The following is a 27687-nucleotide window of genomic DNA, read 5'->3' as shown; positions in this document are numbered from 1 at the left end:
TCTTTCTTTCTTTCTTTCTTTCTTTCTTTCTTTCTTTCTTTCTTTCTCTTCTTTCTTTATTTCTTCCTTTCTCTTAATGCATTTTTTAAAAATGTTAATTCCAGTATAGTCCACATACAGTGTTATGTTAGTCTCAGGTGTACAATATAGTGATTCAGCAATTCTATACATAACTCAGTGCTCATCACAATAAGTGTCCTCTTCATTCCCTTCGCCTAGTTCGCCCGCCCCCACCCCAGTGTATTTTGAATCATGGTGGTGCATATAGTTTTTAGCCTCCCTTTATTTATTTAAGCAGTTTATTATGAGCTTTCTCTGAGTTATTAAACATTTTGACAACTTTGCAACCAACGGAATATGTGCCAATTGGTTCTGAAGGAAGACACTTATGATGGGCTCTGTAAGTCATGGCTCCTGACGTTGGATCCATAGGGCAGACAGATGGATACACACACACACACACACACACACACACACACACACACACCTCGCCAGAAGTGCAAGCCAGACTGTCATAAGTGCTCGAATGTTAAGTGTGTGCTTTGGGGGCATCAAAGTTGATGACTTTTGACTGAAGGAGATCATCCAGACCTCCTTGGGCCGTGGAGGTTGGGAAATCATTGAGAACAAGAAACGGGACAAGGCCTCTTTACCAGAGACCACAGGATGCATCGGGCTCGGAGGCAGGAAGGACAATCGGTGGGGGGGGGTGCTGCGTTGGGTGTGAGGTGGTGGGGAACCAGATCAAAGATGAGGCTGGGAAGGTGGGATTCGGTTGGGTCACCGAGGGCCTTGACGACCACCTCCAGGAGTCAGGGACTTCGTTTGCAGTGTCCAGGGAAGGCTGACGGGACTTGGAGCAGGAGGTGCTCTGGCGAGACTGGTGCTTTTGAAGGTTGCTGGCTGTTTTTGGTGAGGATGGGACTGTCCACCCTGCCAGGAGCATCCCCGAGCAGGAGGAGGGAGGGCTTGGGAGACCTGCCTGAGGGAAGGGTCTCGGTGGTGGGGGATCTGGGACAGGCCCGCGAGGCCAAGAAAAGGGGAAGGGGGGGAGGCCTTTTCAGTGGGTGAAGCTTCCTGAGGAGGGGGCGTGCTGTACCACCTCTCTGGGATGCGGGAACACAGGGGCTGCCAGGAGTTTGTTTTGCCCTGAGCAAGTAGGACACAGGGGAAGTTTTGACAAAGATGGGAGAAAGATCTAGGACACAGGGCATTGGCGGCAAGAGAAGGGGAAGATGAGGGAAATGGGTTTGTGGGGGTGAGGGTCTCATGCCAGCGTCAGGCCTGAGTGGGTGGCCTGTGTGTCCAGGGACCGCCACCTTCAGGGGCAGCTTCCAAAAATATGTCTAAGGGAAAACAGTCCAACTCAAGTGTTTCAGAGAGCCAGGGGCCTCTGTGCAGCCCTCCCTCTTTTAGGGGTGACTACAGAAGTGTCAGGGGTCAGGGTCCAGGCCCCGGTGTCTCCTGGGCTTTCCGTCACTGGAGAGCAGGAGGTGTGGATTATCTTAGCTCAACATTTGCGTCTGGGGCTTCCGCCGTCCTTTTGAGCTGTTTCTGCCTCCCTCTGCCACCTTCCATGACGACTTGCTGTCTGGAAACTCTCTAGCCAATAAAAAGATTTATACTAACATGTGAAAGACTTAACAGCGCCGTAAAGTAGTGCAATGAGGGTGCACATCGCAGTTCTCAATAGGAATAAAAGCAATAGCACTGATGCGACAGTGGGGGAGGGTCAGGCATCAGCCAGCAAGGAGTGGCCGTTCGTTTGTCCCAGCTGCCCTGAAATAGCAGCGGAGGGGACACCCACCTGTTCGGACTGTCCACATCCTCCCCAGGCCCACCGCTCACCAGGGGCCTCTACTTGGGTAGACGGTGAAGTTTCCCAGTGTGCCCTTGCCTGATCTTGCCTGTTGGGGGCAATTTCCCCCAGGTTATCACAGTGTGGAGCCCCCCCCAGAAGAGCACCAATCCCTGCACCCCCATCTGGAACCGCCCCGCCCTCTACTCTCCCCCCTCCCTTGTACTCACCAGGTTCAGCCCTCTCTGCCTATGCTTGGGTGCTCTCCCCATTCCTCCAGGCCTTCATTGTCTGTTCCATGTTTTCCTATCTCCTTTCCACCCAGCCACCCCCCCACCTCGCTTCCTGGAAGCTTCCAGGCTGTGATACAGTATCTGTGGTCCCCAGAGCCTGGCATGGGGCAAGGCTATAGCAAGTGTTCAGCAAACACGGGGCCATTGATCAACTGCTTTATAACACCTTACGCTTGAATAGACAGATGGCTTGGTCCCAGGAGGACTGGGAGGCTGGGCTTTGGAACCCAGTGGTCCCAGATTCAAATCCTACCCCTGTGCTTTCATCAGCTGTGAAGTCTTAGCAATGCTGCTCAATACTCGGCCTCACTAAGCCTGGGTTTTCTCTACTGTGAAATGGGTTCACAGTGATGGTGAACCAGAACTATGCACAGGAGGTGCCCACAAAAAGTTAACTGCCCTCCCCCTTCCCTGACTGCCTGCCCTCCCCGTTGGCCTGGGTCTTAGGGTTAGAAAATCTGGATTTGTGTTCCATTCTCCCACTTAACTAGCTCTGTGAACTGAAGCAAGATGTTTGACTCCTGGGCCTCACTTTCAACCACAAATGGAGTGAACTGTGCCTCTAAGGAAATTGTTATGAGGAACAGACAAGAAAACATATGTGAACATACCTAACACCAGGCAGGAATGCAAGAGGGACTGTCCATCTATCCATCCATTCATTCATGTATGTATGTAGCTAGCATCTACTGAGGGTCGTCATAAGGCCAGATTCTGCTTTTTTTTTTTTTTAAAAGATTTTATATATTTATTTGAGAGAGAGAGAGCATGAGCAGGGGGAAAGGGAGAAGCAGACTCCCCACTGAGCAGGGAGCCCGATGCGGGGCTCGATCCCAGGACCCTGGGATCATGACCTGAGCCAAAGGCAGACACTTCACTGAATGAGCCACCCAGGCGCCCCAGATTCTGCTCTTAAAAGGATCACTGGGGAAGCTGATTCGCTGGGGCAAGAGTGGAAGAAACAAAGCAAAGTACTTCTGCAAGTGCTTTGTGGCTCTCCCAGCGACCCAGTGCAGAGGCTTGGCTTGCTCTGGAAGGTTTATCCCATGTTCAGGACTTATAAGGAGATATTCCTATAAGCTTTGGGGTCTTCTCCTGAAAGAGAAAGCCAGTCGCTACCTCTGAGCACCTCTGGAGCACCTCCCAGATTTGCTTTCCTCTGGAAGTTCTCAGGCGTCTTCACCCCTAGGAAGAGGGAGCAGCTAAAGGGCCAGTGTGAGCCTGTGCAAAGCCATGGGTGGGTGTCATTGAACCGGGGTCTAATCTGGCTCCCCCAGTAACTTGCTGTGTGACCTTAAGCAAGTCACTCAGTGTCTCTGGGACTGCTAGGAGAAGGGACCCCTCACCTCACCTGGCATGAGATGGATACGAAATACCTTGGAAGGGCAGAGCCCCACTTAGAGAGGAGGTGCTGTTCTTTATTTGCCTGACCCCAGACGTCCCGAGCACCTGGATTATAAAGCCTCGCCACAGCTGAGGAAGATACGTGCCGCTCAGTGTCCAAGCAGCCGGGCAGGCCTCTTGGGAAGCCACGTGATTATGCCTGTCCCACCAACTTCTTCTTTCTGCCCAAACTATTTAAGGAAGAAGTCAGAGGTGGGACCTTCTGGAAAGTTCTATAGAAATGGACTGGTGTCTTCCGTGGCTCTTTGTGTCCATCTCCCTTTATCTGTCGAGAATCAACAAATCATTTGCACTGCTTTCATCAGCAGTCCTGATCCTATCGAGTATGTTTTGTTGTGCTTTTTGTTTGTCTTGGTCTTGGTTTTCACAGTGGAAACTTTTAAGGAACTTGCCCCAGCACAACTTCCCCTGCTGGAATGTTCTTTAATATAGTCATTGTTCCCAGTCCAAGACTGCCCTGAGCAGCCCCCAGGTGAAACCCAGTTCCCCAATAATGAGGCCCTACCCAAGAAATCTCATATAGCCATTAGCCCCCAGTTTTTAGGGACAGCATGTGCCGGGCACCGTACCAGACTCACTGTGTGCCAGTCACTGCATCAGCTTTCATAGAAGTTGTTTCTCTTGGGGGGTGCAGTCATCTAAGCCTGCGATTCTTGGTTTCATGATGTCAGGGTCCTGGGATCGAGCCCCACGTTGGGCTCCATGCTCAGTGTGGAGTCTGCTTGAGATTCTCTCTCTCCCTCTCCCTCTGCCCCTCCCAGTCATGTCGTCTCTCTCTCTCTCTCTCTCTCTCTCTCTCTCTCAAATCAATAAATAAAATCTTTTTTTTTTTTTTAAGAGAGAAATTGTTCCTCTTGTCTTCCCCACAGCCCTAGGAAGCAGATGCTGGGACCCTCGTTTTGCAGCTGAGGAAATTGTGCCCAAGGATGGAGCTGGGGTTGGGCCCAGGCTGTCAACTCCAAGTTCACGGTACCTTCACCTGGGCCAGGTTGTTTCTTGTCTTGTCTCCCATGGTCCTCAGGCCTGTGGCTCTCCAAGTCAGGGGAAGTTGGAGGAGAAGAAGGGAGGAGCAGACAATCATCAAGTATACTTAGGAACTTTGGAGTGACCCTCCAAATCTGAGGCCTGAGCTAAGTTATATCCAAGCGCTTCATGTTCATTGCACAGACCCAGAGCCTACAGAAAGGGAGCAGATGGGGAGTAGGTGGTTTTCAGCAAGGACAGCTGTGCTGAGGATGGGGTCAGTGGGTCACGTGAGTCCCAGGCCTTTTGATGGTTCTGCCTCCTAATGACCATCAGACAGTGGCTTTGGCGTGCGGGAGCCAGCTCGTTCCAGCTCGTGAGACCGGGGCGCTCACATCTCTTCCCAGCTCGGCGCTTGAAACCAGCGTGGTAGGAGTATTTACATTATGGAAGCTGGCAAAGGCTGTGAAATCGAGGTTTCTGCCTGGGGGGGCTGATGGTTACACATTTACCATACCCTCTCCATATGGTCTCCAGGTGGTACCTCCAGGTGGTCTCTCCAGTATGGTGGTCTCAGGGCTATCAGATTTCTTTACATGGAAATCCAGGGTTCCCAGAGTCCAACAGAAGCTGCCAGTTCTCTTAAAAGCTACATATGGAACTGGCAGAGTGTCCCTACTGCCTTACTCTATTGGCCAAAGCAGTCCCAGGCCAGCCCAGATTCAAGGGGAGCCGCACGCTGAGGCTCAGCTTCCAAAACCATAAAATGGGGACTCCAGTGCCTCCCTTCCAGAACCACTGGGAGCTGACATGTATGTATGCACATGTCTTGCCAACTAAAGCTTGATGTGTGTGCCTGTAGATATGAAGTGTGTATTTACGTGTAACCGGTTACAATGCTTACATGAAGAGCTGTGTCTTTTTTTAAAAAGGCGGGTGCATGTGTGCTGGACATTTGCAGAAACAGGAGATGCATCAGGGTGGACACTACAGGTGTGACACGGATTCCCAGAGAAACCGCATGGATAATGTGAGACGGTCAGCTGGTCACGGGATAGCGTTTGAAATCATGAGGTACCTTCTAGTGGGAGCCTGAGAGCTTCCTTCTTACAGGAGTCAGGGTCCCTAGGACCGAAGTCCCATCAGTCATTGAGAAGACACGGTTGAGCATTTTCCATGGTTTTCTTGGCTGTAGTAGAAAGAGCCGACGGACAGGCAGACCTGGATTTGAAGCCTGTCACTCACTACCTGGTTGAACTTGGACAGGCCCCGGAGCCCGTTTGAGCTCCGTTTCCTCATCTGTAACATATGGGTTTGGGGGGTGCCTGAGAGAGGGGCCTGTGGGGGCTTGGACCACGTAGCTATGTGCTGGGTTGGTGTTGGTTCTGCTCTCTCATGCTCCCTCACAACTCCATTTTCACTGTGCAGTCTTAGGACTCCAGGGGACCCCTGGTGTGCAGAATGTGGTTCAGCGGCTGGTACAAGAAGCTCCCTCTCTGCCGCCCAACCTAGAATGTTCTCCATGTGCCTCTTCCTCTACTGAGTGGGGACACAAAATATTTACTGAGGAAGAGACTACGGATGTAAGATACCGATAGAAATCATTTGTGGAGCTCTTTATGTGAATTAACTCATTTAATGTGCAGATCAACCCTAGGATAGAAACACTACCCTGCGGCAGATTCAAGATGGCGGTACTTTCTTTGACCCTCTTCCCATCAAGGGCTACAGCTGCTCCCCTTGAATCTGGGCTGGCCCGGGATGGCTTCGGCCAACAGAGTAAAGCAGTAGGGGCACTCTGCCAGTTCCATATGTAGCTTTTAAGAGAACTGGCAGCTTCTGTTGGGCTCTGGGAACCTTGGATTGCCATGTAAGAAATCTGATGACCCTGAGACCACCATACTGGAGAGACCACCTGGAGACCATATGGAGAAGGAGCAAGGCCCAAGAGGGCCCAGCTGAGCTTAGCCTTTCAGCTGCTCCTGCCAAGGCACTGGCAGGAGTGAAGGCTTCTGGATCCTCTGGGCCAGGACATTCCCCAGCTGCGTGCCAGTGACCTAGTCAGTGCCATGAGGAGCAGAAGAATCTCCCAGCAGATTTCTGCCCAAATTCCTGACCCATAAAATCATGAGCTACACAAAGATGGTTGTTTTAAGCCAGCAAATTTTGCAAGCAGTTTGTTATACAGCCATAGATAACCAGGACAGGTATGATCTTCATTTTACAGGTGAAGAAACTGAGGCACAGAGAGGCTAAGTGGCTAGCTTGAGGTCATGCATTAGTAAGTGGTGGGTCCAGGGTTTAAACCCAGTAGCCTGGCTCCCTAGCATGTGTTCTTCACACTAGGCTGTACTGCTCTTGAGTTGAAAACATGGTTCTGCTCTCAAGGAAACTTCTACCTACTCTGGGGTGCAAAGATCATGCACACTACATAATTAGAGAATTATAGAAGGCATGCACTTATTCATCTACTCGATTTAAGGACACGGGGCCATAGGGATACACAGATGATGATATTAAGAAGGTGTTAGGATTTTACTGCAATTAGGAAGGATCCCCAACACTGGAGGGTGAGTGAAACCCCAGGGGGATGCCTCCGAGGAGTGAGGACATGTGAGTGAGTCCTGTTGGGTGAGAGAGGAAGATCACGGGAGGCAGCGAGAAGTACGAGCAAGGACATGGAGTCGCAGGATGCGGACCATTGACCAGAGCCAATCCCAGGGCAGTGTGCACCCAGGTCTTGATGTTTGGCCTTTATCTAGAAGGCCATGGGGAAGAACCTCTGACAGAGGGACATTAAGAATGGGGGGGACAGGGTGCCTGGGTGGCTCAGTTGGTTAAGCGACTGCCTTCGGCTCAGGTCATGATCCTGGAGTCCCCGGATTGAGTCCCGCATCGGGCTCCCTGCTCAACGGGGGGTCTGCTTCTCCCTCTGACCCTCCTCCCTCTCATGCTCTCTGTCTCTCATTGTCTCTCTCGCAAAAAAAAAAAAAAAAAAGAATGGGGGGGGACATGCTCTCATGGGCCTTTTAAACAGAAGCCCCTTGGGGCACCTGACTGGCTCAGTTGGTAGAGCATGTGACTCTTGATCTTGGGGTTGTGGGTTCAAGCCCCACAGTGGGTACAGAGATTACTTAAAAATAAAATCTTTAGATAGATAGATAGACAGACAGACAGACAGATGCTCCTCACTGCTGGAGGGCAGTGTGGAGGCTGGAGTGCAGGGGAGACCCCCCCAGGATGAAGACCAGAGGGGACTTGGCTTGATCCAGGGGCAGCACGGTGGGGCCTGCACCCAGCTCCTACAGCAGGTATAGAAGGAGGAGACATAGAGATACTTAGGAGGACTGACATCACAGGTTGGCAGAAATGGCTGAGAAGGAAAAGGGGCCGGTAGGCACCTGGTGTTAGGGATCTGTGGCAGCGTCACCCAAGGTCCAGGGCAAGAGTGGTTGGTGGGGGTGACAGCAAGGGACACGGGGAGCCACTGTGCCTGGGACAAAGAAGCCCATTGCCATCACCCCAGTGGCTGGAACGGTGCCTGGCACATAGTCGCTGCTCAGCAAATATTTGCTGAATGAAAATGGAATAAACCCATGGGTCCAGGACTCAGGAGGGAGGGCAGAGGCCAAGGTAGAGCTTTGAGAGTCTCTGGAGCATGAGATGGTAACTCTGCAGGCTCCCTCTGTTTTGGTCAAGGTGCCCGTTTCCATCTCTGTTCTTACTGGGCTGTGGAATTGCCATCTGGGAGCTAAGGGAGAATCTGAATGAGATGTCGGGCTGGAGGAGCGTAAGGCTAGAGGAACTGCCTGAGAATTTGGAATCCTGATCCCTGGGAGGTCATAGGAACTTCCCTGTGTCAGCAGAGACTCTTCTCTGTGCCGCAAGTGTGTCCCCTGTCCTGAGCAGGGGCATTTATGGTGATTCAGGAGGGCACCCGGCCCTATGTCTCTGGAGGGCTGCGAGGTGTATAAAAACACCCCTTTCTTCCACTCCCACATTCAGAACCAGCGAGGAGCTAGAGAAAAGGTAAGAACACCCACTTGCCCACTGATGGACTGATTTGGGGATGTAGTTTGACCTACAGCCACAATCCAGTGCCCTATCACCCCCACTGAATTTGCTCCCCAGAACTGTAGGCCTCCCCCTGGCAAGGGCTGAGGCTGCCCGGGACACTTCCCCCAGGGACAGCAGAGAAGTAAGTGACATCCTGAGCCCTGGGCTGGGTATCTGCAAGCCGGTATTCACTCGAAGCATCTGGAAGCGAGTGAAATGTCAGTTGCCCTGAGACTGGTCCCTAGTTCTTGAGTCCATGATTCAGTTTGTGGCAGTGCTGGTGAAGAGGATAGGGGGGTGATTCCTGTGATTCAGAGTCCCGGGGGGCACTCCTGTCTTCCATTCCGTTGCACTGCGAGCACGGATGTCGGGCCCCCGGCAGCATGTCAGGTGAGGGCATCCACAGCGTCCCTGGGCTCCTGCCAGTCGTTCCGGGAGCACGGACTGCCTCTCCCTCTGCAGCCGGATTTCTGAAACTCGGCACACTTGACATTTGGAGCCGATCATTCTTTGCTGGGGGCGCTGTCCCATGCTCTGTGGGGGGTTGAGCAGCATCCCTGGCCTCCCCCGCTAGATGTCAGAAGTACCATCTCCCCACCCTCGGTATGTGACAACCTGAGGTACCTCCACACATTGCCAAACGTGCCCTGGGGGACAAATTTGCTCCCGCTTGAGAACACTGCTTCAGGCTCTGCCGTCCCATGGGGGGGCCATGAGCCACACATGGCTGTGGAACACGTGAGAGGTGGCCAGTTTGAATTGAGATGGGCTGTCAGTTAAAATTCATGCAAGATTTTGGGGACTCCTGGGTGGCCCAGTCGGTGAAGCATCTGCCTTCGGCTCAGGTCATGATCCCAGGGTCCTTGCTCAGCGGGGAGCCTGCTTCTCCCTCTCTGCTCGCCCTGCTTGTACTCTCTCAAAAATAAAAAATAAGAAGAAAAATAAAATTCACACAAGATTTTGAGTAGTATGAAAAAAAAAGTAAAATAGCCCACCAGTAATTTTTTATATTTATGGTTTGTCGAACTGATAATATTTTAGATATTTTGGGTTAAATAGAATATAGTATTAGGATTCGTGTGATCTGATTCTGTTTACCATTTCTAACGTGACTGTGGGAAACTTTAAAATTGCACATGTCGTGTGCATTGGTCTGGAGAACCAACGGGTGTGTGCTGTGTGAGAGCATGGACTGCAGAGTCACATCCTGGTATCGTTTCCTCGCTCTGGGACCTCTGGCAAGCCACCGAACCTCTCTGGGCCTCCTCGCTTCCATAAGTGGTGGTCACTTTTCTTCTGGAGCTCAGATGAAAGTTTGCAGACTCGGGGGTAAGATCCTGAAGTCGAAGCCGGTTGTTTTCTGAGCTGGCTTGTTTCTTGATGGGTCCTTCTCCTGAACTCGGGACTGTTCTCACCAGCAGGGTGGTGCCGTGGGCCACCTCCTTTTCTTCCAAGCCTTTCTTCTTGATGGGGACCGTCAAAGACACCTCCTTGTCCCCGAGTGTGAGCAGAGGAACAGGCCATGGCTTTTCCAGACTTGCAGCTCATTCTCCAGGGGAGTAATTAGACCCCCTGATGGCGGACAGCCGTGCCTCTGCTCCACTCTCCTCCACCCACCCCTCCCTGCCCCTTCTCCCCAAACACCTCGCTGTCTGCTTACTCTGTAGTCTCCCCTGACACTTGGCAGTTCACTCATCTGTCTAATGTCTCCCCTTCTGTTTTGGCATCTGAACCTACACATAGTTTCCAGGCAAAGTCCCATCTGCGTTGTGACAGTTGGGCGATATTCCTTTCCCCAGACTTAAAGCCTCATCCACACAGTTGCTAAATTTGGAAGAGCACCCTCCAAGAAAAGGAATCTTTCATCCCAGCTTGGACAGCGTCGTTACAGCGGATGCAGCTGGGGCTCAGAGGGAGTGCTCTTCACAAAGCCTGCTAATTGTGTCCTATCGTCCCAGCAAGGACCTGGCTCTGGGGTGGCGAGAAGAAGGGACACTGGACTCCCGCCCTCCCGGGAGCTTCATTCTGGGCTGGAGTCGGGCCTGGGAACACAGCAGGATGTGGTGGAATGATGCTCTCTGGCGGAGTGTGAACCCAGCGCCGGGGCCACCGGGAGGGAGGCCGTAGTTGCTCCTGGGAAGGCTTCCCCCAGGGTGACAGGGGGCCTGCCTGGTGACGGGGGGGTGGGGATCTGTGGCCCATGGGAAGGTGTTTCTGCTAGCTGACTTACTCACTTAAAGCAGGGACACATTGAGTGCATTCCAGTAGGAAGTACTGGGATGCCCTCCGTCCATCCCACGCCACCTCTCTGGAACAAAAGGTGCCTCATATACCAGGTTCCCAGGCTGCTGGCACCTCGTCGTGACTGTGGCCTGTGGGCCACTTGTTTAACCTCCCAGAGCCTCAGTTTTCTTGCCTATAAAAGGAGGATAAGGGAGTTTGTCCAAGGCTGGCATGCAGTCGGCACCTAATAAATGGTAGATAATATTATTATTACTATTACTATTATTATTATTATTATTGAAACCTTGAAAACAATACCCTTCCATTATTAATCAGGAGGCTCAAAGCCTATGCTGGGAATTTGGGAGAAAGGGGCAGAATGACAGCAATCAGAATCAAAACCTAGATTCCAGAGAGCACCACAGTTAAACTCTGGAAAGCACCCAAATTAATCCTCTCTCACAGCATGATGACATACCTTCTCTGGACCTCAGTTTCCCCATCGAAGCAATGAGGACGTTTGGACCAGTGTCATCTCTAAGGGCCCTTCCATTCTGGCTTTCAGTGGTTCCCCATCCGCTAGGAGGAACATTTGGGTAGGTCAGGTCTCTAAGCAAATTTGGGGTGTGGTATAGAACTCAGTAAAAGGACATTGCTGTACTTTTTTCATCTTAAAATTCTTAAGGTGAAATCAAGAGGAAATTGCTCCTTATGCTAACCACAACCAGCAAAGATGGCCATGACTCATAACCAGGGCTGCCATGGACCGTTGCATAGCTTGTGCACTGCCCAAAAGTGCTTCATTGGTGAATTGAATGGGAGTTGAAGTCTAGCTGGTGTTCTGCTTGTCAAGTTGTGCAGTTTAGTGCAGGGCTGCAGCTACCTAAAAGAGGAGACACCTCTCTGCTCCCTTGCGAGATCCTATAGTGGGGCATTAGGAGCATTTGGAAGCAGCCCTCTGCTTGGACCCCTGACCATGGCTGGCAGGTCCTCCTGCTCCTTTCCCTGTCAGCCTCCCTGCAGCTCATACGCTCCCCCTGCGGGCCTGTGGTTGATGGAGGAGATGTGGTGGGGGCAGCTAAGGGAGGATGATCTTACACTGAGAAACTTCGGGGCTAGGGGGGCTGGGGGTTTTACAGAGGGAGGCTCAAGCAGGCTGGTAAATAGACAGTGAAGGGGCTCCAGGCCAGCCAGTGAGCCAGAAACCAAGGTGTCCACCCTGGACCACCCCGGCCAGGCAAGGAAAGAGAAAGGGATCTGTCTCCAGCACATTGTCGTCCTCTCCCAGGTCCCCGCCCTCCCTCCACAGACCTTCAGACTGTGTTATCTGTGGTGCAGGGGCTGTGGGGCACCAACCTCTGCACGAGAAGCCAGAGGGCCAAGGAGGGCCTCAGGTATCTCATGCTCACTTGCCAGAGAAAGCAAGTCTCTGAGAGAGAGGGCTTTGGACTCTGGGCACGTGGCCGCTGGAACCAGGAGCCCGTGCCTGGCCGGTACTGTCCACGTTTGGGCTTTGGCTGGAGCAGGACGGAGAGTTTGCACCACCTCGTACTCCAGTCCTTGTATGGTCGGGCAACAGGGCTGCCCAGAGAGCACAGGAGATCTGCTGCCCAGCGGGAGATTGTTTGTTCTATCCCCTGGCAGCTTCTCCTTCTGCTGGATCCAGCCATTCCTGAAGCCCTAGTCTAGCAGCATCCTTCCTTCAGGCAGGGAGTGGGCTCTTCTCCCATTTCACAGGGGAGGCAGCTGCATTGCAGCATCGTCTGGAAGCAAGGGGTTGCCAGAGCTGGGCCTGGAACCACAGGGTCCCCCAGACTGAGAAATTGCTATTTCCCCCCACTTTCAGCCCCGGGAACAGGGGAGATCATTTTCATCCACTGCAGCAAATTGGGCTTTTGGACAGAAAACAGTCCTTTTCCTGCCTCAGCTGCAACCGGGCCAGGTGGGGGTTCCCATGCAACCGGACTGGGGCCAGGCCACCAGAAGGCTACTGTGACCTCCCAAGAGGGGAAGGAGCCGAGAGGGGTGGGAGGCCCCTGGACAGGTGGGCCCGGCCGCACCCGCCAGGCCTGCAGCTGACACCCTCCTGCTGCCCAGCTGTGAACCACTCCCCAGCCTCTTGGCACAGTGGCTTTTTATTCTCAGGGTCTGCACGCCTGGCCTTTCCTGTTGGGGACCCAGTTTGACGATCTAGTGTGCCTTTTAGGAAGCAGGATGAGAATCCATTAGGATCAGTCTTCCAGCCCATTCTAGGTGATAGGTTTCAGGGAAGGTTGGCTTAGCAGTGTCACATAAGGCTTGGGAGGAGGGCCACTTCCTGGCTTCCCCCCCGGCCGGAAGTGATGGCCTTTTCTCTCCAAGGGTGAGCCCTGGGAGAGGTCTGTGACTCTGCCTCTCCTGCCAAGTCAGGGTCCTTCCTGCCTTCCTCTGGGGACACTTTCCTCCTGGGGAAGTTCTCATCCATCCAATGCTCATTCCATAAACACGCATATTGAGGCCTTGCCACATGCAAGGTTTTCTCTTAGGTAAAATCAACTACACCTCTCCCATCCCCACCCAACCAAACTTTCAATCATCAAAAGAGAATGAGCTGGTTGTTTGAATCTCTATCCTTCAGCAGGATGTCCTAGATAGGTCCTGTGGCCAGACCATTGGCAAATTCCCTGTCATCCTTCTACCTGGGAGTCTTCCTCTCAATTTCTATATCCGTCTACCCTTTTCATCAAGATGATGAGCACAATAAATATTTGTCAATAAATGAATACGTAATGAAAATGTCCTAGCTAAAGAGGGACTCTGATCGAGCCCTTCAAAACAAAAGAGCAAACAACCTGATTTAAAAATGGGCCAAGAACGTAAAGAGGTGCTTCTCCAAAGAAGCTCCACAAAAGGCTAGTAAGCACAAGGAGAGAGACTAGCATCACCAACCATCAGGGAAATGCAAATCAAAACCACAATGAGATACCACTTCATCCTCACTAGGATGGCTGTAATCAAAAGGGACTGGCAAAGGGATGGAGAAATTGGAAGTCTCGTATGTTGCTAGTGGAATGTAAAACGGTGCAGTCACTTGGAAAAATAGTTGGCAGTTTCTTAAACGTACGTAGTTACTGCATGACCCTGAACTCCACTTCTAAGTCTGGACTCAGTAGAAATGAAAATGTATGTCTGCAAAAAAACTTGTACATACATGTTCATGGCAGCATTACTTGTGGTAGCCACAAAGTGGAGACAGCCCAAACACCCATCCGTGATGAATGGATAAACAAAATGTGGTCCATCCAAACAATAGATTATCCAGCCATAAAGAGGAATGAAGCATTGACCCATCCTACCACATGGACAAGCCTTGAAAACGTTGTGCTAGGTGAAAAAAGCCAGACGCAAGGGACCACACACTGTATAATTCCACTTACATGAAATGTCTAGAAGAGGCAAATCCATAAAGACAGATACCTAGATTAGTGGTTGCCAGGAGCCACGGGGAAGGGAGGAGTGGAGAGTGACCACTGGTGGGTCTAGGGTCTCTTTTCTGGGATAATGAAAATGTTCTAAAATTGATTGTGGTGATGGTTGCACAACTCTTTAAATGCCCTAAGACTGTTGAATTGTGCGCTTCCAATTGGCAAATTGTATGGTATGTGAATGATCTCTTAATAAAGCAGTTAAAAAAAAAAACCCTCAACGTTTAAAAAAAACCTGTCCAATTAGAAAATGGGCCAAAGGGGTGCCTGGGTGGCTCAGTCATTAAGCGTCTGCCTTCGGCTCAGGTCATGATCCCAGGGTCCTGGGATCGAGCCCCGCATCGGGCTCCCTGCTCCACGGGAAGCCTGTTTCTCCCTCTCCCACTCCCCCTCCTTGTGTTCCCTCTCTCGCTGTGTCTCTCTCTGTCAAATAAAAAAATAAAATCTTAAAAAAAAAAAAAAAAGAAAGAAAGAAAAAAAAAGAAAATGGGCCAAAGACGTGAATAGACATTTCACCAAAGAGGATATACAGATAGCAAATAATCACACAAAAGGATGTTTCGTGTCCTTTTGAAATTCAAAGTGAAACGGCAGTGAGATCTCATTCTACACCATTCGGAACGGCTAAAATAAAAAACGGTGAAAACACCAAGCTGGCAAGCATGGGGAGAAACTGGGTCACTCCCACATTGCTGGCGGGAATGTAAAATGGTACACTCAGGAAAATAGTTTGGCAGTTCCTTTGAAACGTGATGATGGACTTAACCATATTCCCAGCAATTGTTCTCTTGGGAACCCTAGGGAAAGGAAAATGCACTTTCACATAGAAACTTGTACGCACACGTCCACAGCAGTTTTGTGCATAATAACTAAAAACCGGAGGAGCGCCAGGGTGGCTCTATGCATTTGTCTTCGGCTCAGGTCATGATCTGGGGGTCCTGGAATTGAGTCGGGGCTCCGTGCTCAGCAGGGAGTCTGCTTCTCCCTCTCCTTTTGCCCCTCCCCCCAACTCATGCTCATGCACTCTCTCTCTCTGTCAAATAAATAAAGTCTTTTTTTCCTTTTTTTTTAAAAGATTTTATTTATTTATTTGACAGAGAGAGACAGCGAGAGAGGGAACACAAGCAGGGGGAGTGGGAGAGGGAGAAGCAGGCTCTCTGCCGAGCAGGGAGCCCGATGCAGGGCTCGATCCCAGGACCCTGGGATCATGACCTGAGCCGAAGGCAGACGCTTAATGACTGAGCCACCCAGGCGCCCCTAAATAAATAAAATCTTTTTAAAAAAGTAACTAAAAACTGGAAACTGCCAAGAAGCCCTTTAGTGGGTGAATGGCCAAGCAAACTGGTCCGCCCGACCCAAAGAATAGTACTCAGCCGTAAAAAGGATCAGGCTATTGATTCACTCAGCAATTTGGAGGACCCTGGAGGAAATTATGCTAGGAAAAAGCCAATCTCAAATGAATGGAATTTCTTCAAAAAAAAAAAAATCTTCTGCTAGTTTTCTGGTCTTGGTGACTATTTCACTTTGATGTTGAGGTTGTAAATGCTAGAGGCCGGGCTGGCGTGCATGGACCCCGCATCTCTATCCTGTCCCATCTTGATGGTGAATGGTTAGGTAAAATATTTCCTTTTCTCTAGGCAGAAGTGGTGTCCGGTCGTTGTCACCTGTTGTCACCTCCAGATGTGCCAGGTGTGACTGACGGGGACCCCTTCTCCTGTCTTACCCTTTGAGGGAGAAACACATTAGATGGGTCTGGCATGTGCCCACCGAGGCTGCGGCTGAGGACCCCGGAGACCGTACACAGTGGAGGGCTCGCTGCTGGCGCTTGTCCAAGGTGACCGGCTGGAACCAGCATCTTTGTTGAGAGGGGCCCCCTGGCTGGGCTCCCGGCCACCAGCTGCTGCCAAGGGCACAGCACCCGCCAGGCATTCCTGAGGCTCTTTCTGAAGCTGGCTTCGCAGGGGAAGGGGCAGCGTGGTCCCCTCGGCAGTGGGTGGCACAGGGGTTTGTCGGCTGTGCCCGGTCTCTAAAGCGGTCTCAGCTGAGAGGACACTGGCAACCCATCAGCTTTAGAGAAAAATTTACAGAGACTTTTGGAAGATTAGCGAAAAATGTAGAGACACGTTAGAGTTTCTCTGCTTTCTGAAGTCATATATGCTCATTATAAAAATCCCAGATAAACATACTATAGGCAGGGAAATTCAGTCCACTCTTGGTGTATGGGTTTCTCTTTTTTTTAAATAATGGCTTTATTGAGAGGTATTTATATAATATATTCAATATCCTACAATTCACCCACTTAGGATGCAAAAACCCACCAGTGGCTTTTGGTGCGTTCACAGTGGCCCATCCCTCACCATAGTAGGTCCGAGAACATTTCATCACCTCAAAAAAGAAGCCCCATCCTGCACAATGTGAATGTACTTAATGCTACTGAATTGTACCCTTAAGATGGTTAAAAAGCTAAATTATATGTTTTTTATAGTTTAACACAATAAAAAAGCAGAAACCCATACCTTTAATATCATCTCCCTATCTCCCCCAAAGCCCCAGTGCTAAGCACCACTAACCTACTTTTGTCTCCGTAAATGTGGTCCACTCTTGATCCCGGCCCCAGAGGGCCGGGTCAGCTGTCCTTTTTGGGGTCCTCATGTGTGCCTGGCACAGGGTTGGGTGCGGTGCTGGTGACAGGGAAAGTGAGACCTGTTCCTGCTCCCAGTGGGCCCACAGTCTCACAGCCTCAGATCACAAGGTGAGCACCCAGACGGCGTTTCCCTGCTGGCAAAATGTGTGCTCTCTTGAGCACCTCCTGTGTGCAGCTTTCCCAGGGGAGAGGTCGGAATACTCGGGAAAGGCTCTGGGGCAGAAGGTGGATCCTAAAGGCAGTGAAGGGCAAAGAGGGGGTCCTCGTCCATGGGGAAAGAGCACGAGCAAACACCTGGAGGGTAGAATGTGGACTGCGTTGACAGGGACAAAGTGAGGAAAATGCCCCCCCTCCAAGGGACAAATTTTCTATTGAGGAGCCATAATAATGCCAAGCCAAAGCTACATGCCTACCTCACGCCATGACTGGCTTACTTGTTTTTTTGGTTTTTTTAAGAATTTATTTGTCAGAGAGAGAGGGAACACAAGCAGGGGGAGTGGCAGGCAGAGGGAGAAGCAGACTCCCTGCTGAGCAGGGAGCCTGATGCGGGGGCTCGATCCCACGCTCCTGGGATCATGACCTGAGCCGAAGGCAGACGCTTAACCAACTGAGCCACCCAGGCGCCCCGTGGCTTACTTGTTTAAAGTTAGGGTTTGGTAATCCTGTATCCTCGCTGGCTGAGCGTGCTGTGCACCTTCTAGCAGCTCCGGTGGATGAGTATTGCTTATGAGCGGGCACGTGAGTTTCCTAGGGCCGCTGTGACAAAGGGCCAAAAGGCTGGGGGGCCAAAAACAACACACATCGATTCTCTGGCCCTTGTGGAGGCCAGAAATCTGAAATCGAGGTGTGGGCGGGGTTGGTTCTTTCTGCAGATCAGGGAGAATCCGTTCCACGCCTCTCTCCCAGCTGCCGGGGACAACCTCACTCCAGTCTCTGCCTGAGTCTTTCCGTCGCTTCTCCTCTCTGTGTGTTTGTGTCCCACGTCTTTATGTGTTTTTATAAGGACACCATTCATGGGATGTAGGGTTCACCCCAATCCAGTCTGACTGCACGTTCACTCGATGACCTCTGCAAAGACCCTGTTTCCAAATGAGGTCACATCATCAGTGAATGTATAGCGTGGAGGGATGTGGCAGGCGCCCGGGGCTGGGGCAGAAGAGGTCAAGTTCTAAAGAAACAAACAAGAGCTTTCATCATTGCTCATGACTTTACAGATCCACAAGTTTAACAGTAAAAAGGTGACTGGGCCACTATGTCTAGACCCTGGGCCCTAGGCCACAAAAAGGAATGAGCTCTGGTGCCTGCACCCCATTTGCAGACCAGCAAGGGGACAGTTGGTAAACTGAGTTTAATGGAGGTATGGCTTTACATAAAGTGCCTGGGGCACAGAAGGGGGAGTGGCTGACTTTATCTTAAAGGTTTCAGGTGTGCTCTGCAAAGGTCAGAAAAGTCCCCATGGCAAGCGAAAGCAGCTTTTTTTTTCCTTAAAGATTATTTATTTATTTATTTGACAGAGACAGACTGAGAGAGGGAACACAAGCAGAGGGGGAGCTGGAGAGGGAGAAGCAGGCTCCCTGCTTAGGGAGCCTGATGTGGGGCTCGATCCCAGGACACTGGGATCATGACCTGAGCCGAAGGCAGACGCTTAACGACTGAGCCACCCAGGTGCCCCGAAAGCTGCTAACTATTGAGCACGCCCTCCCAGTGTGCTAGGCTTGGCTTCCTGCATGCATCACCACTAACCCTGCCTTGAGGGATCCCACTTTATAGATGGAGCTCTCTCTACCTCTTGAGGCTACAGGATGTCTTTTTGGCCCCAGGCTCCCTTGGCCCGGTCACTTCTTGAAAGAGTCAGTGAGGCACCAAATGCCAGCACTAGGTGGCGCTGTGGGCCGCCTCACCGCTATTCATTCGCAGAGGGTGCTAATTCCTTGAACTGACGTTTCTGACTTTTCCAAGTACCACTGGTCCTGTAATCGACTAAACTCCCTTTTAAAGTGTTTATATCTACCCTAATGGGAAACCATTATATCTTTGCCATAAATAGATGATGAATGTGAACTTCTTTTTAAAAATCATGTTAACTGTTGAGCACAGTGTAGTATGTTGAAAGAAGGCAAATATAAAAATAAAGCGATTGGAACAAAACATGTTGGTTCGTGTATGCCCATCTCGCAGATCACCGATGCAGTGAAATACTGTCCTGGGCTCTGAAAACAGAACAGCCTGCTGTCAACTAGATACAGGCGTGTTTAGGGTGGGAAAGGCTCCTTCCTTCTGCAGGTGGAGGAACTGAGCTCATGGTTGGAGCCACGCCTGGGACCCAGGTCCTGCCTTCCCTTCCGCCACACGGATGCGAGAAGAACCTTAGGAAATTGGAACTGAAGTGTGACACCCTCAGTTTCTCAGTGGCTCTGATGCCTAAGAGAGTTCACTGTGCGCGTCCCCAGCACAGGGAGCCTCACCTATTGGGCATATGGAACTCTGGAATGACAGGAGTCATGAGGGTGGGTGGCAACCAAGATGGGCAGCGGACCTCAACCAAACCGCTTAGCTTCTCTGGGCCCCTTGCCCTGAGGGTCCAGAGCAGGGTGTGGTGTGGTACCATGTCCCCCTTTCAGGCACAGTCCAGCACCCTACCCCTCCAAGGAGCCATATCCACCATGGGATGAGATCTTGGGCAAATGCGTTGATCCCTCTTTGTTGTCAGAGCTGGAAAATATCGGGGTCACCCTCACTCTTGGGTTACCCATGCAGCCAAATCAAGCAAGGTTCTAATAGGCCCAAGGGTTCTTGGGTGAAGAGCCAGTGGCCCTGGGCCGGCATCCCCGCATCTCCTGGAGGCCAAGACAGATCTGGGCAACTTGCCTCCTGCTGGTCCCTCACAGCTCCTTGTCAGGCCAAGATGACCCCGATCCATTAAATGTTTAATTCTGCTTTTACAATCTGGAGTCTTCTGTGTCATTTTGCCCCAAATGATGACTGTATATTAAAGATAACACCAGCTGCTATAATAATCCCCCGGGATCTCAGTGGATTAACACCATAGAAGTTCAGTTCCCACTTCCCTTCAGTCTGATTGGCAGCCCATGTGTAGGGGGCTTTGGGATGCCAAGACCCACCATGAAGATGGCAGGCACGGCCCCCACCCGCAGAGAGCCTCCTTCTATCTGGCAGGGACACTCATCCAAGGCTTTTGTCATCTCTCCCCAGTATTGTACCTGGAAGGCTCAGTTCTTGTGTTTGAGGACATCTTCAGACTGATCGCATTCTACTGTGTCAGTAGGTGAGTACACCTGGCCCCATGGAAGGGCATCGGGGTGCAACAGACATTCCTGCACCCTTGGATGGGGGCGAGGGCAGGGACCCCCAGAGGGAAAGGTGCAGCCCAGAGGATGCAGAGAGAGGGGACGGTCCCTGGCTTTGCCCTGGTAACCATGAGGGGAGGTGTGCGCTCTGAGGCTATCTTGGTCTGGCCATGCAGGGCCCCTCCCTCATCACCACCTGCCCCCCCCCCCCCCTCTCACTGCCCCTCACCCCAGCTTCCAGGACAGCCGGGGACCGAGCCGACCTGACCTGCCCTGTTGCAGGCAGATGGCACTTCCTGTGGGGACAACAGGAAGGGCTGATACCCCTCAGCGGGACAGAGCCTGTGATTCTTAAGTCGCTGCTGGGTGGGGTGGGTGACTGGTCGCCACCCTCAGAGCCACTCTGTTTACTCAGAATGGTTTCAGGTCAACAGGAACGTAAAAATACACCCTGGTGCCATAATGGCTTAAACTGCAGGGCCTTGACGAGGGCTGGACGGGGTGTCTCGGGGTTCAGGGCTCCAGGCCCACGTCTTCATGCTCCAGAGAGACCCATCCTTCCTGCCGCTCAGTGAAAACCGTGCTCATCCCAGAACAGCCCTCCCACCTAGCGGGACCCTCCTGGGCTTGGACGGGCTGGAAGGGTGATGCTGGGAACAGCAGCTGCTAGCCGCTGACACCTGTCGAGGGCTCGCAGGTACCCAGCGCTGTGCTATCCATTACCTTCATAAATCTTGCAAAAGTTCCAATTTCACAGATGAGGAAGCTGAGACTAAGAGAAGGAACTTGCTCAGGTTGTGCAGCTGGCCAATGGCGGGGTAGAGATTCAAAGTACGTAAAGCTCCCAGGTCCGTGAACTTTGCTACGACCACCCCACTGTGTGCCTCCCACGATAATTGGATGACCTAGTATGTTCCTCCGGGCCTGCGAGGCAAAGCAGCCGAGGCCCCCAGGGCTGTGGTGTCCTGCGACATGCGAAGCTCTCAGGCAGACAGGCCCGTTCCTGTTCTTAGAGGTTCCTATCTCAGGAGGGGTGCCCAGCGTAGCGCTTGGCACACGCCAGGTGCTTTAAATGAATAAATGAATGATGACAGGGGCGCCCGGGTGGCTCAGTCGTTAAGCGTCTGCCTTCAGCTCAGGTCATGGTCCCAGGGTCCTGGGATTGAGCCCCGCATTGGGCTCCATGCTCCGCGGGAAGCCTGCTTCTCCCTCTCCCACTCCCCCTGCTTGTGCTCCCTCTCTCGCTGTGTCTCTCTCTGTCAAATAAATAAATCTTAAAAAAAAAAATTGAATGATGACATAATTGCAGAGCCCACAACTTGAGCTCGCTACCTAATCTCTCTGAGGCTCAACTTCCTCTTCTGTGAAATGGGAATAATACCCGTTAGACAGGTGCTGGGGAAAGAGAGGATAAAGAAGCAGCACGCTGCCCACCAGCCAGAAGGTGTCCTAGTTCCGTTTCCATGGGGGGTAGTGACTGTCTGTCCAGGGAGATCTGGAGCCAAACTCACCAAGCTCACACCGTCACCTCCCAATCTTTCCACCTCTGGAGGCTGTTTCTCTACGTTCCAGAGAAGCAGGTACCTGTTTGCCCGCCCTCGACTGCTCAGGGAACCCATGAGGAGATCACAGGGCACAGAGCCCATATGTTTGGGTGTCAACATGCTATATTTGGTGTCAGTGCCAAGGCCATCTGTCAGGGGTGAGGTGCCGTGGGAGGAAGAACCCTAGGCTAGGAGCTGGAGACGGTTACCTGGCTGTCAGCTGGCCTCTCCTGCCTGTGGTTACCTCACTTGTCAAAGGGATGGTAGCCAAGAAGGAACAACACAGCTCCAGAGCACTCATTGGAGGCATGCCTCCCCCCCCCCCCCCCCTACCCCCCACCCCCGGCTCAGGAAGATACAGGTCCTGCTTCAGGGTGCTCACCCTAATGCTCCAGGCTGGATGGTAGTCCGGTGTGAGGACTAGAGGGGCTTCCCAGACCGGACAGGGTCCCATAGTCGCCCAGGGAGCTGGTTAAAAATACAGACTCCTGCCCGTGCCCCCCCACCCCTGAGACTCTGATTCAGCAGCTCGGGGGTGGTGCACAGTAATAGCCCCTTAGCCGGGACTCTCTTAGGGGCAAGAGTTGAGAGGACTTGCCCCCAAAGAGAGAGCAGCGGGGAGGAAGGGGGAGCAGGATGGGGCAGGGAGAGAAGCCCAGAAAGGGTGTGATTGCAGGAGGCATCCCAGCCTCAGCAGGGTCCCTGGGGGCTTTCAGGAGCATAAGAGAGACCTCGGGGTCATTAAAGCCAACGAGGCTGGGCTCTTGTACCCCCAAGCCGGCCAGCCAGCCAGCTCCCACGGCAGAGGCATTTGAGGCTCTCCCTAGGGCCAGTGGGACAGGCAGTGAGGCTCCAGCATGCCAGAACAAGCCACTGAGGCCCTCAGGAGCAAGCCCCGCTGAGGCCGGGCCGTGGGTGGGCAGAGCCGGTAAGAGGCATCCACGGTCCGGATAGGGCAGCAGCGGTGACTGCAAAAATCAGCTCCCCCTGACCCGACGTCTGTGCTGAGTCTGGCTTGGTCTGCGCTCTGCCCACCGAGTCCTTTCTAGCCCCTACCACGGCCTTGTGGGGCAGGTGTTCTCATCTGGAGACCCACTTCAGGGGCTGATGCCCCTGCCCCCAGGTTGTGCTAGGGGTTGGACACGAAGATCCTTGCAAGGGGCTTGCCGGAGGGCCTGGCGTGAAGTAAGCACTCCAATAGCCATCACGTGTGTTCTTACAGACAAGGAAACCGAGGCTGGGAGTGTCTCCAGCTCGGGTCGCACAGCTAAGTTCTCAGTCGATTTGAACCCAAGCTTGTCTGGACTCCAGAGCCCCGGCTGCTTCTTCCCAGCCCCCTGTACAGGCCTGGGGCTAAGAGGATGCACGTGCTGTTCCCATGCAGCTCTCCCCTTCCATGTATGGGAGGCTCTGGGCCTTCTTGTGGAAGAGGTGCCATCGGAAGCCAGGCACGGAAGGGCAGGAAGAGAACTCTAGGTAGAGGAAAGAGCACTTAGTGGCGGGAAGCTCGGGCATGGCAGCACGGGGAGAACCAGACACGTGGGCAGGGATGAGAGAGGAGGCCTTGAGTGCCATGCCCAGGAGCTGTGGGGACATCGTTCCTCAGCTACCATTAGCCGCACTGCTGCTCCCTGTCCGTGTGCACTGTAGCAGAGCTGCATGGTTGCAGCAGGGGGTGGAATCAAGCAAGACAAGGGGAGAGGGGAGACAAGCCCGGGGCCACAGCAGCCATGCCGGCACTATGAGGAGGCCTCTGCCTCAGCAGTGGCTGGAGGAACTGAGAGGGGTGGGGACAGCCACTGCAGAGAGGAGTGGGGGAACAGAGGAGCCAGGGAGATGCTGGGGCTGCTTTCCTCAGCAACAGAGGCATGAACGCACTTGATCATTTCTTGAACACTTAGCACGCACCAGACGCTCTACTAAGCCCCTTAGAAAGATTGTGAGGACAAATCCTCAGCACACCCAGGGGTCAGGAATTAGTAGCCTTGTGAACTGGGGGCCATTAGCCTCCGGGTGGGGTCGCTGAGCCCTCAGGGGAAGAGAGAACGAGCATTAACTAGAGAGTATCATTGGTATGTGGTGTTTTTCAATCCTGGGTAAAAGCCAATTAGGGAGTGGAGTATAACACAAAAGTATATTTGGTTTGGTCTTTGTCCCCATTCCTGACACAAAGCTCCTAAAACCCCCTTGGGATTTCCTGAGTGTTGGGGGGGTTGTTAGTCATAATGAGCTACCTGAGTTAGTGCCAGAATGGACACAGGCAGGGCTCCTAGGCACCCTTGGGAGGGGCTGGTCACAGGGAGACCCGGTGTTTAGAGGGCTGGAACTTTCAGCCCCACCCACCGACCTCCCGCTGGGTGAACACATTGAGGTGCGGGGTGAAGGAGGGGGCATGGCGCACCCAGAGAGGCATGCAAACTACCTTGCCTACGCGCCTCTTCACGCTGACTCCTGAGGCGTGTCCTTTATAACAAACCGGTAGATGTAAGGAAAGTGTTTCCCTGAGTTTTGTGCACCATTCTGGCAAACAGTTAAATGTGAGGAGGGGTCCGTGGGGGAAGTAGGGGTGGGCTGGGACTTGCAGCAGGCATCTGAAGGGGGGACGGAGTCCCGAGCCTGTGGGGTCTGCACTCACTCTAGGTAGGTAGCGCCAGAACTGAATGAACTTTTGGGACACCCTGTTGGTGTGCGGAGAATCGGAGAATTGACGGTTAGTGTTAGAAAACAGCCTGGAGGGGGTCATAACGTCAGTCTAGTGGATCATGATGGCGCTCCTTTTTTTTTTTTAAGATTTTATTTAGGGCGCCTGGGTGGCTCAGTTGGTTAAGCGACTGCCTTCGGCTCAGGTCATGATCCTGGAGTCCCTGGATCGAGTCCCGCATCGGGCTCCCTGCTCGGCAGGGAGTCTGCTTCTCCCTCTGGCCCTCTCTCTGTGCTCTCTCTCAAATAAATAAATAAAAATCTTTAAAAAAAAAAAAAAGATTTTATTTATTTATTTGAGGGGGGTGGGAGCGAGAGCAAGCTTACACAGGGGGGAAGGGGCAGAGGGAGAGAATACCTAAGCAGACTCCACACTGAGCACGGAGCCCAACACGGGGCTCGATCTCACGACCCATGAGATCAGGACCTGAGCCGAAACCAAGAGTGGGATGCTTAACCGACTGAGCCATGCAGGCGCCCCATGACTGCTTTCCTTTTAAATGAAAATTTTTATTAAACTGGTAAATATCAGAATGTGTCTCATGTAACTTGGAATAAGTCTTGTTTTGTGGAATAAGTCTTGTTTTGCTAAACTCTTGCTTTAGTTATGTGTATGAGTGTGTGTGAGAGAGTGTGTATGTGCACACTGCCTCACGATGCCAAATGTGTTTCTTACTGGCAGTCATGGTCAAAAAAGTTCGAAAAACACTGGCTAGAACAGAGGCCTCTAGGGAGGGGCATCTCCCACCCCGGGAGGTACACAAGCCGACTCACCAGCATGTGGGGGGGGCAAATGTTAGAACATTCATTCTTATTCCATTGGAGCAATATTCCATTTTACAAATTTCTGTTTTTGTGAATGTTTTTTAATGGACTTAATTGTCCATTACATAAGAAAAATATAAGAATGAGAATATATTATATATATTCTCATATTCATGAGAATATATATGTATGTATGTATATGAGAATATAAATATGAGAATACACACACTCACACACACACCTGGAAAGATGCTTAATTTTTATTGTTATCGATAGCCCTTGCTTTCGGGCCTGTGATTCCCATCCCAGGCTGTGTCCATCAGGATCCCCCTGAGAGCTGGTGAAAAATATGGATTCCTGGCCCACCCCCAGACCCAACCCTGGGAACCTACATGCATAGTTCTGGGGATCTGCATTTTTAGCAGCTCCCCCATGGGATTCTGATCCGGAATTAATTAAGTGATACAAAGGTATTGATGCCTACCGATAGGGTTGTTGCGATATAGTAATAGCTGATTACTGTATATCAGGGTGCTTGGGTGGCGCAGTCGGTTGAGTGTCCGACTCTGGATTTCAGTTCAGATTATGATCTCAGGGTCCTGGGATCGAGCCCCAAGGTGGCCCGAGTTGGGGCTCCCTGCTCAGCAGTCTGCTTCTCCCTCTGCCCCTCCCCCCCTAAAATAAATAAAGCTTTAAAAATGTGACATAAGGCCTGCAAACACCCAGCCCAGTACCTGGGCACATACTGGTTGCCCAGCAAACACCCCCTCCTGTGGGTACTTTCCCTTGGATCGGAAGAGGCGGCCCCTGGGTGAAGTGGTGAATTGGATGATGCGGCAGGGAGCAGGGACAGATGAAATCCTTGAACATAACTGGGTCATGGAGAAGGAGGAGGTCCCTGGTGCAGCCTCAAAGGCTCTGTAGAATCTAAGTAGATGTCGTCAGAGGGGATGAGCTCCGTCCGAGGTGGGAATGAGCAAGGCACACGCACTATAGGAAAATAAGCATGCTGTCTGGGGAGGCAGCCAGGAGGCCCTGAGGGCAAGGGAAGGGTCTGTGGGGGGCAGAAGGGAGGAGCTGGTGGGAGAGGCAGAGCAGGGGCCAGGCCCGGGAAGGCGCTGGATACAACAGTCCCGGCCCGGAACCAGTCCCCAGCCATCCCCGCAGCGGCGTCTTGACCAGCGCACGGAGCAGGTGGCGGAGGGGGTGCGGGGGATGGTCCTGGTGGCTAGGGGTGGGCACCAGAGGAGCTGAGTGACCCTACTACCCATGGCAACATACACAGAGACCCAGGAGCCACTGGAAACCCAGCCGGCAGGCCAGACAGCCAACCAGGTAAACTGAGGCAACACGGGACTAAATCATACCATCCTGCAAAGTTAGAGATTGAGGTAGTGGTGGCCTGAGGTGGGATGAGTGCTGAGGGCGCAGTCTGGGTCTGGGCCTGACCAGCCCGGAAGGGCCGACTGGTAGCCTTCCCTGGGGAAGTCTGACTGTGTGCTTGTCTGGGAAGTCTGACAGTGCACTCCCTGCCCGGCTCAGTGTGGAGCAGCAATGTGGAGCAGGCAGGAAGGGCCCTCTACCCAGAATGGCACCTTTAGAGGAAGCTACCTAGGGTAGCTACCTAGGCTTCCCGAGGGCCAGGAAAACCAGGGACCAGGGAGAAGAGTCTCCCATTTCTGTGGGTCCCTCAGTGCTGGCCCAGAACTAGATCTGACTGGTTGCTCCCTCAGCCACAGGGCTCAGCTCCTCAGCCCCAGAGAAGTTTCCAGTCTGCCTGGAGACCCCAGCAGCCAGCAGGATTGCAGGGGGCCAGGGAATGGACACACGGGTCCCTCTCCCCGACATGACCTCCGGCCTTTGCTGTCTCCACAGAGATTTGCTGCCCTTCACGCTAAGGCTGCCCCAGGCCATCCTTGAGGCCAGCAGCTTCACAGACCTCGAGACCATCTCCAACCTGGGCCTGGGTAAGTCCCCTCCGAGATTCAGGGGAGGGGGCAGGGCTTTAGGACGTGGGGCCTCAGGACTGCTGACCAGCAGGGGCAGCCCCTCGAGTTGAGTCCCAGCTCCTGCGGGACCACCGTCTCCCTCCCCAGGCTGCCGAGCCCCTGTAGCCCGGAGATGCTCCCAGTTTTCAAAGGGGCACGTTTTACAGCCACCCAGAAGGTCTGACGCACAGCCTCGAGGGGTCTGGAGGAACCGGGGGCCGGTCAGGGCCAGCACAGGCTGACCTAATGCAGGGCCGAGGCTCTGGGAAAGGCTGAGCAGAACCCCCAGGTCTTTGTCCCCTGACCAGAGCCGGGCACCAGCACGACCCCAGCCCTGGCTCCAGTCCCACCCTCGTCAGAAGGAAAAGCAACAGGAACATGACTGTGAACTGGATATGGGATGAGGGACGGGTTAGTAACTCACGCAGCCCCAGTGACCTCTCCCCTGAGGTCTAAAGTGGCGTAATGATACTTTTGGTGCTTCGTACTTGCTTGGCATTGTGTTTGTGTCATCCTCGTGTCCCCATTTTCAATATA

General features: G+C 52.6%; 1 protein-coding gene across 1 annotated transcript in view; it reads left to right on the top strand.

Annotated features, from left to right (window-relative positions):
- RIN3 (Ras and Rab interactor 3) overlaps positions 1-27687 on the top strand; it is an 80099-nt gene that overhangs the window by 26098 nt on the left and 26314 nt on the right. Inside the window, exons 5-6 of the mRNA XM_044918050.1 lie at positions 20059-20131; positions 27038-27129. Coding sequence (XP_044773985.1) covers positions 20059-20131; positions 27038-27129 — 165 coding nt within the window. The remainder of the gene's footprint in view (positions 1-20058; positions 20132-27037; positions 27130-27687) is intronic.

The sequence above is a fragment of the Neomonachus schauinslandi genome, chromosome 9 (assembly GCF_002201575.2).
Source record: "Neomonachus schauinslandi chromosome 9, ASM220157v2, whole genome shotgun sequence".
NCBI classification, from domain to species: Eukaryota; Metazoa; Chordata; class Mammalia; order Carnivora; family Phocidae; genus Neomonachus; species Neomonachus schauinslandi.
The sequence above is the reverse complement of the archived record's forward strand: the minus strand, read 5'-3'. Positions and strand labels throughout refer to the sequence as shown.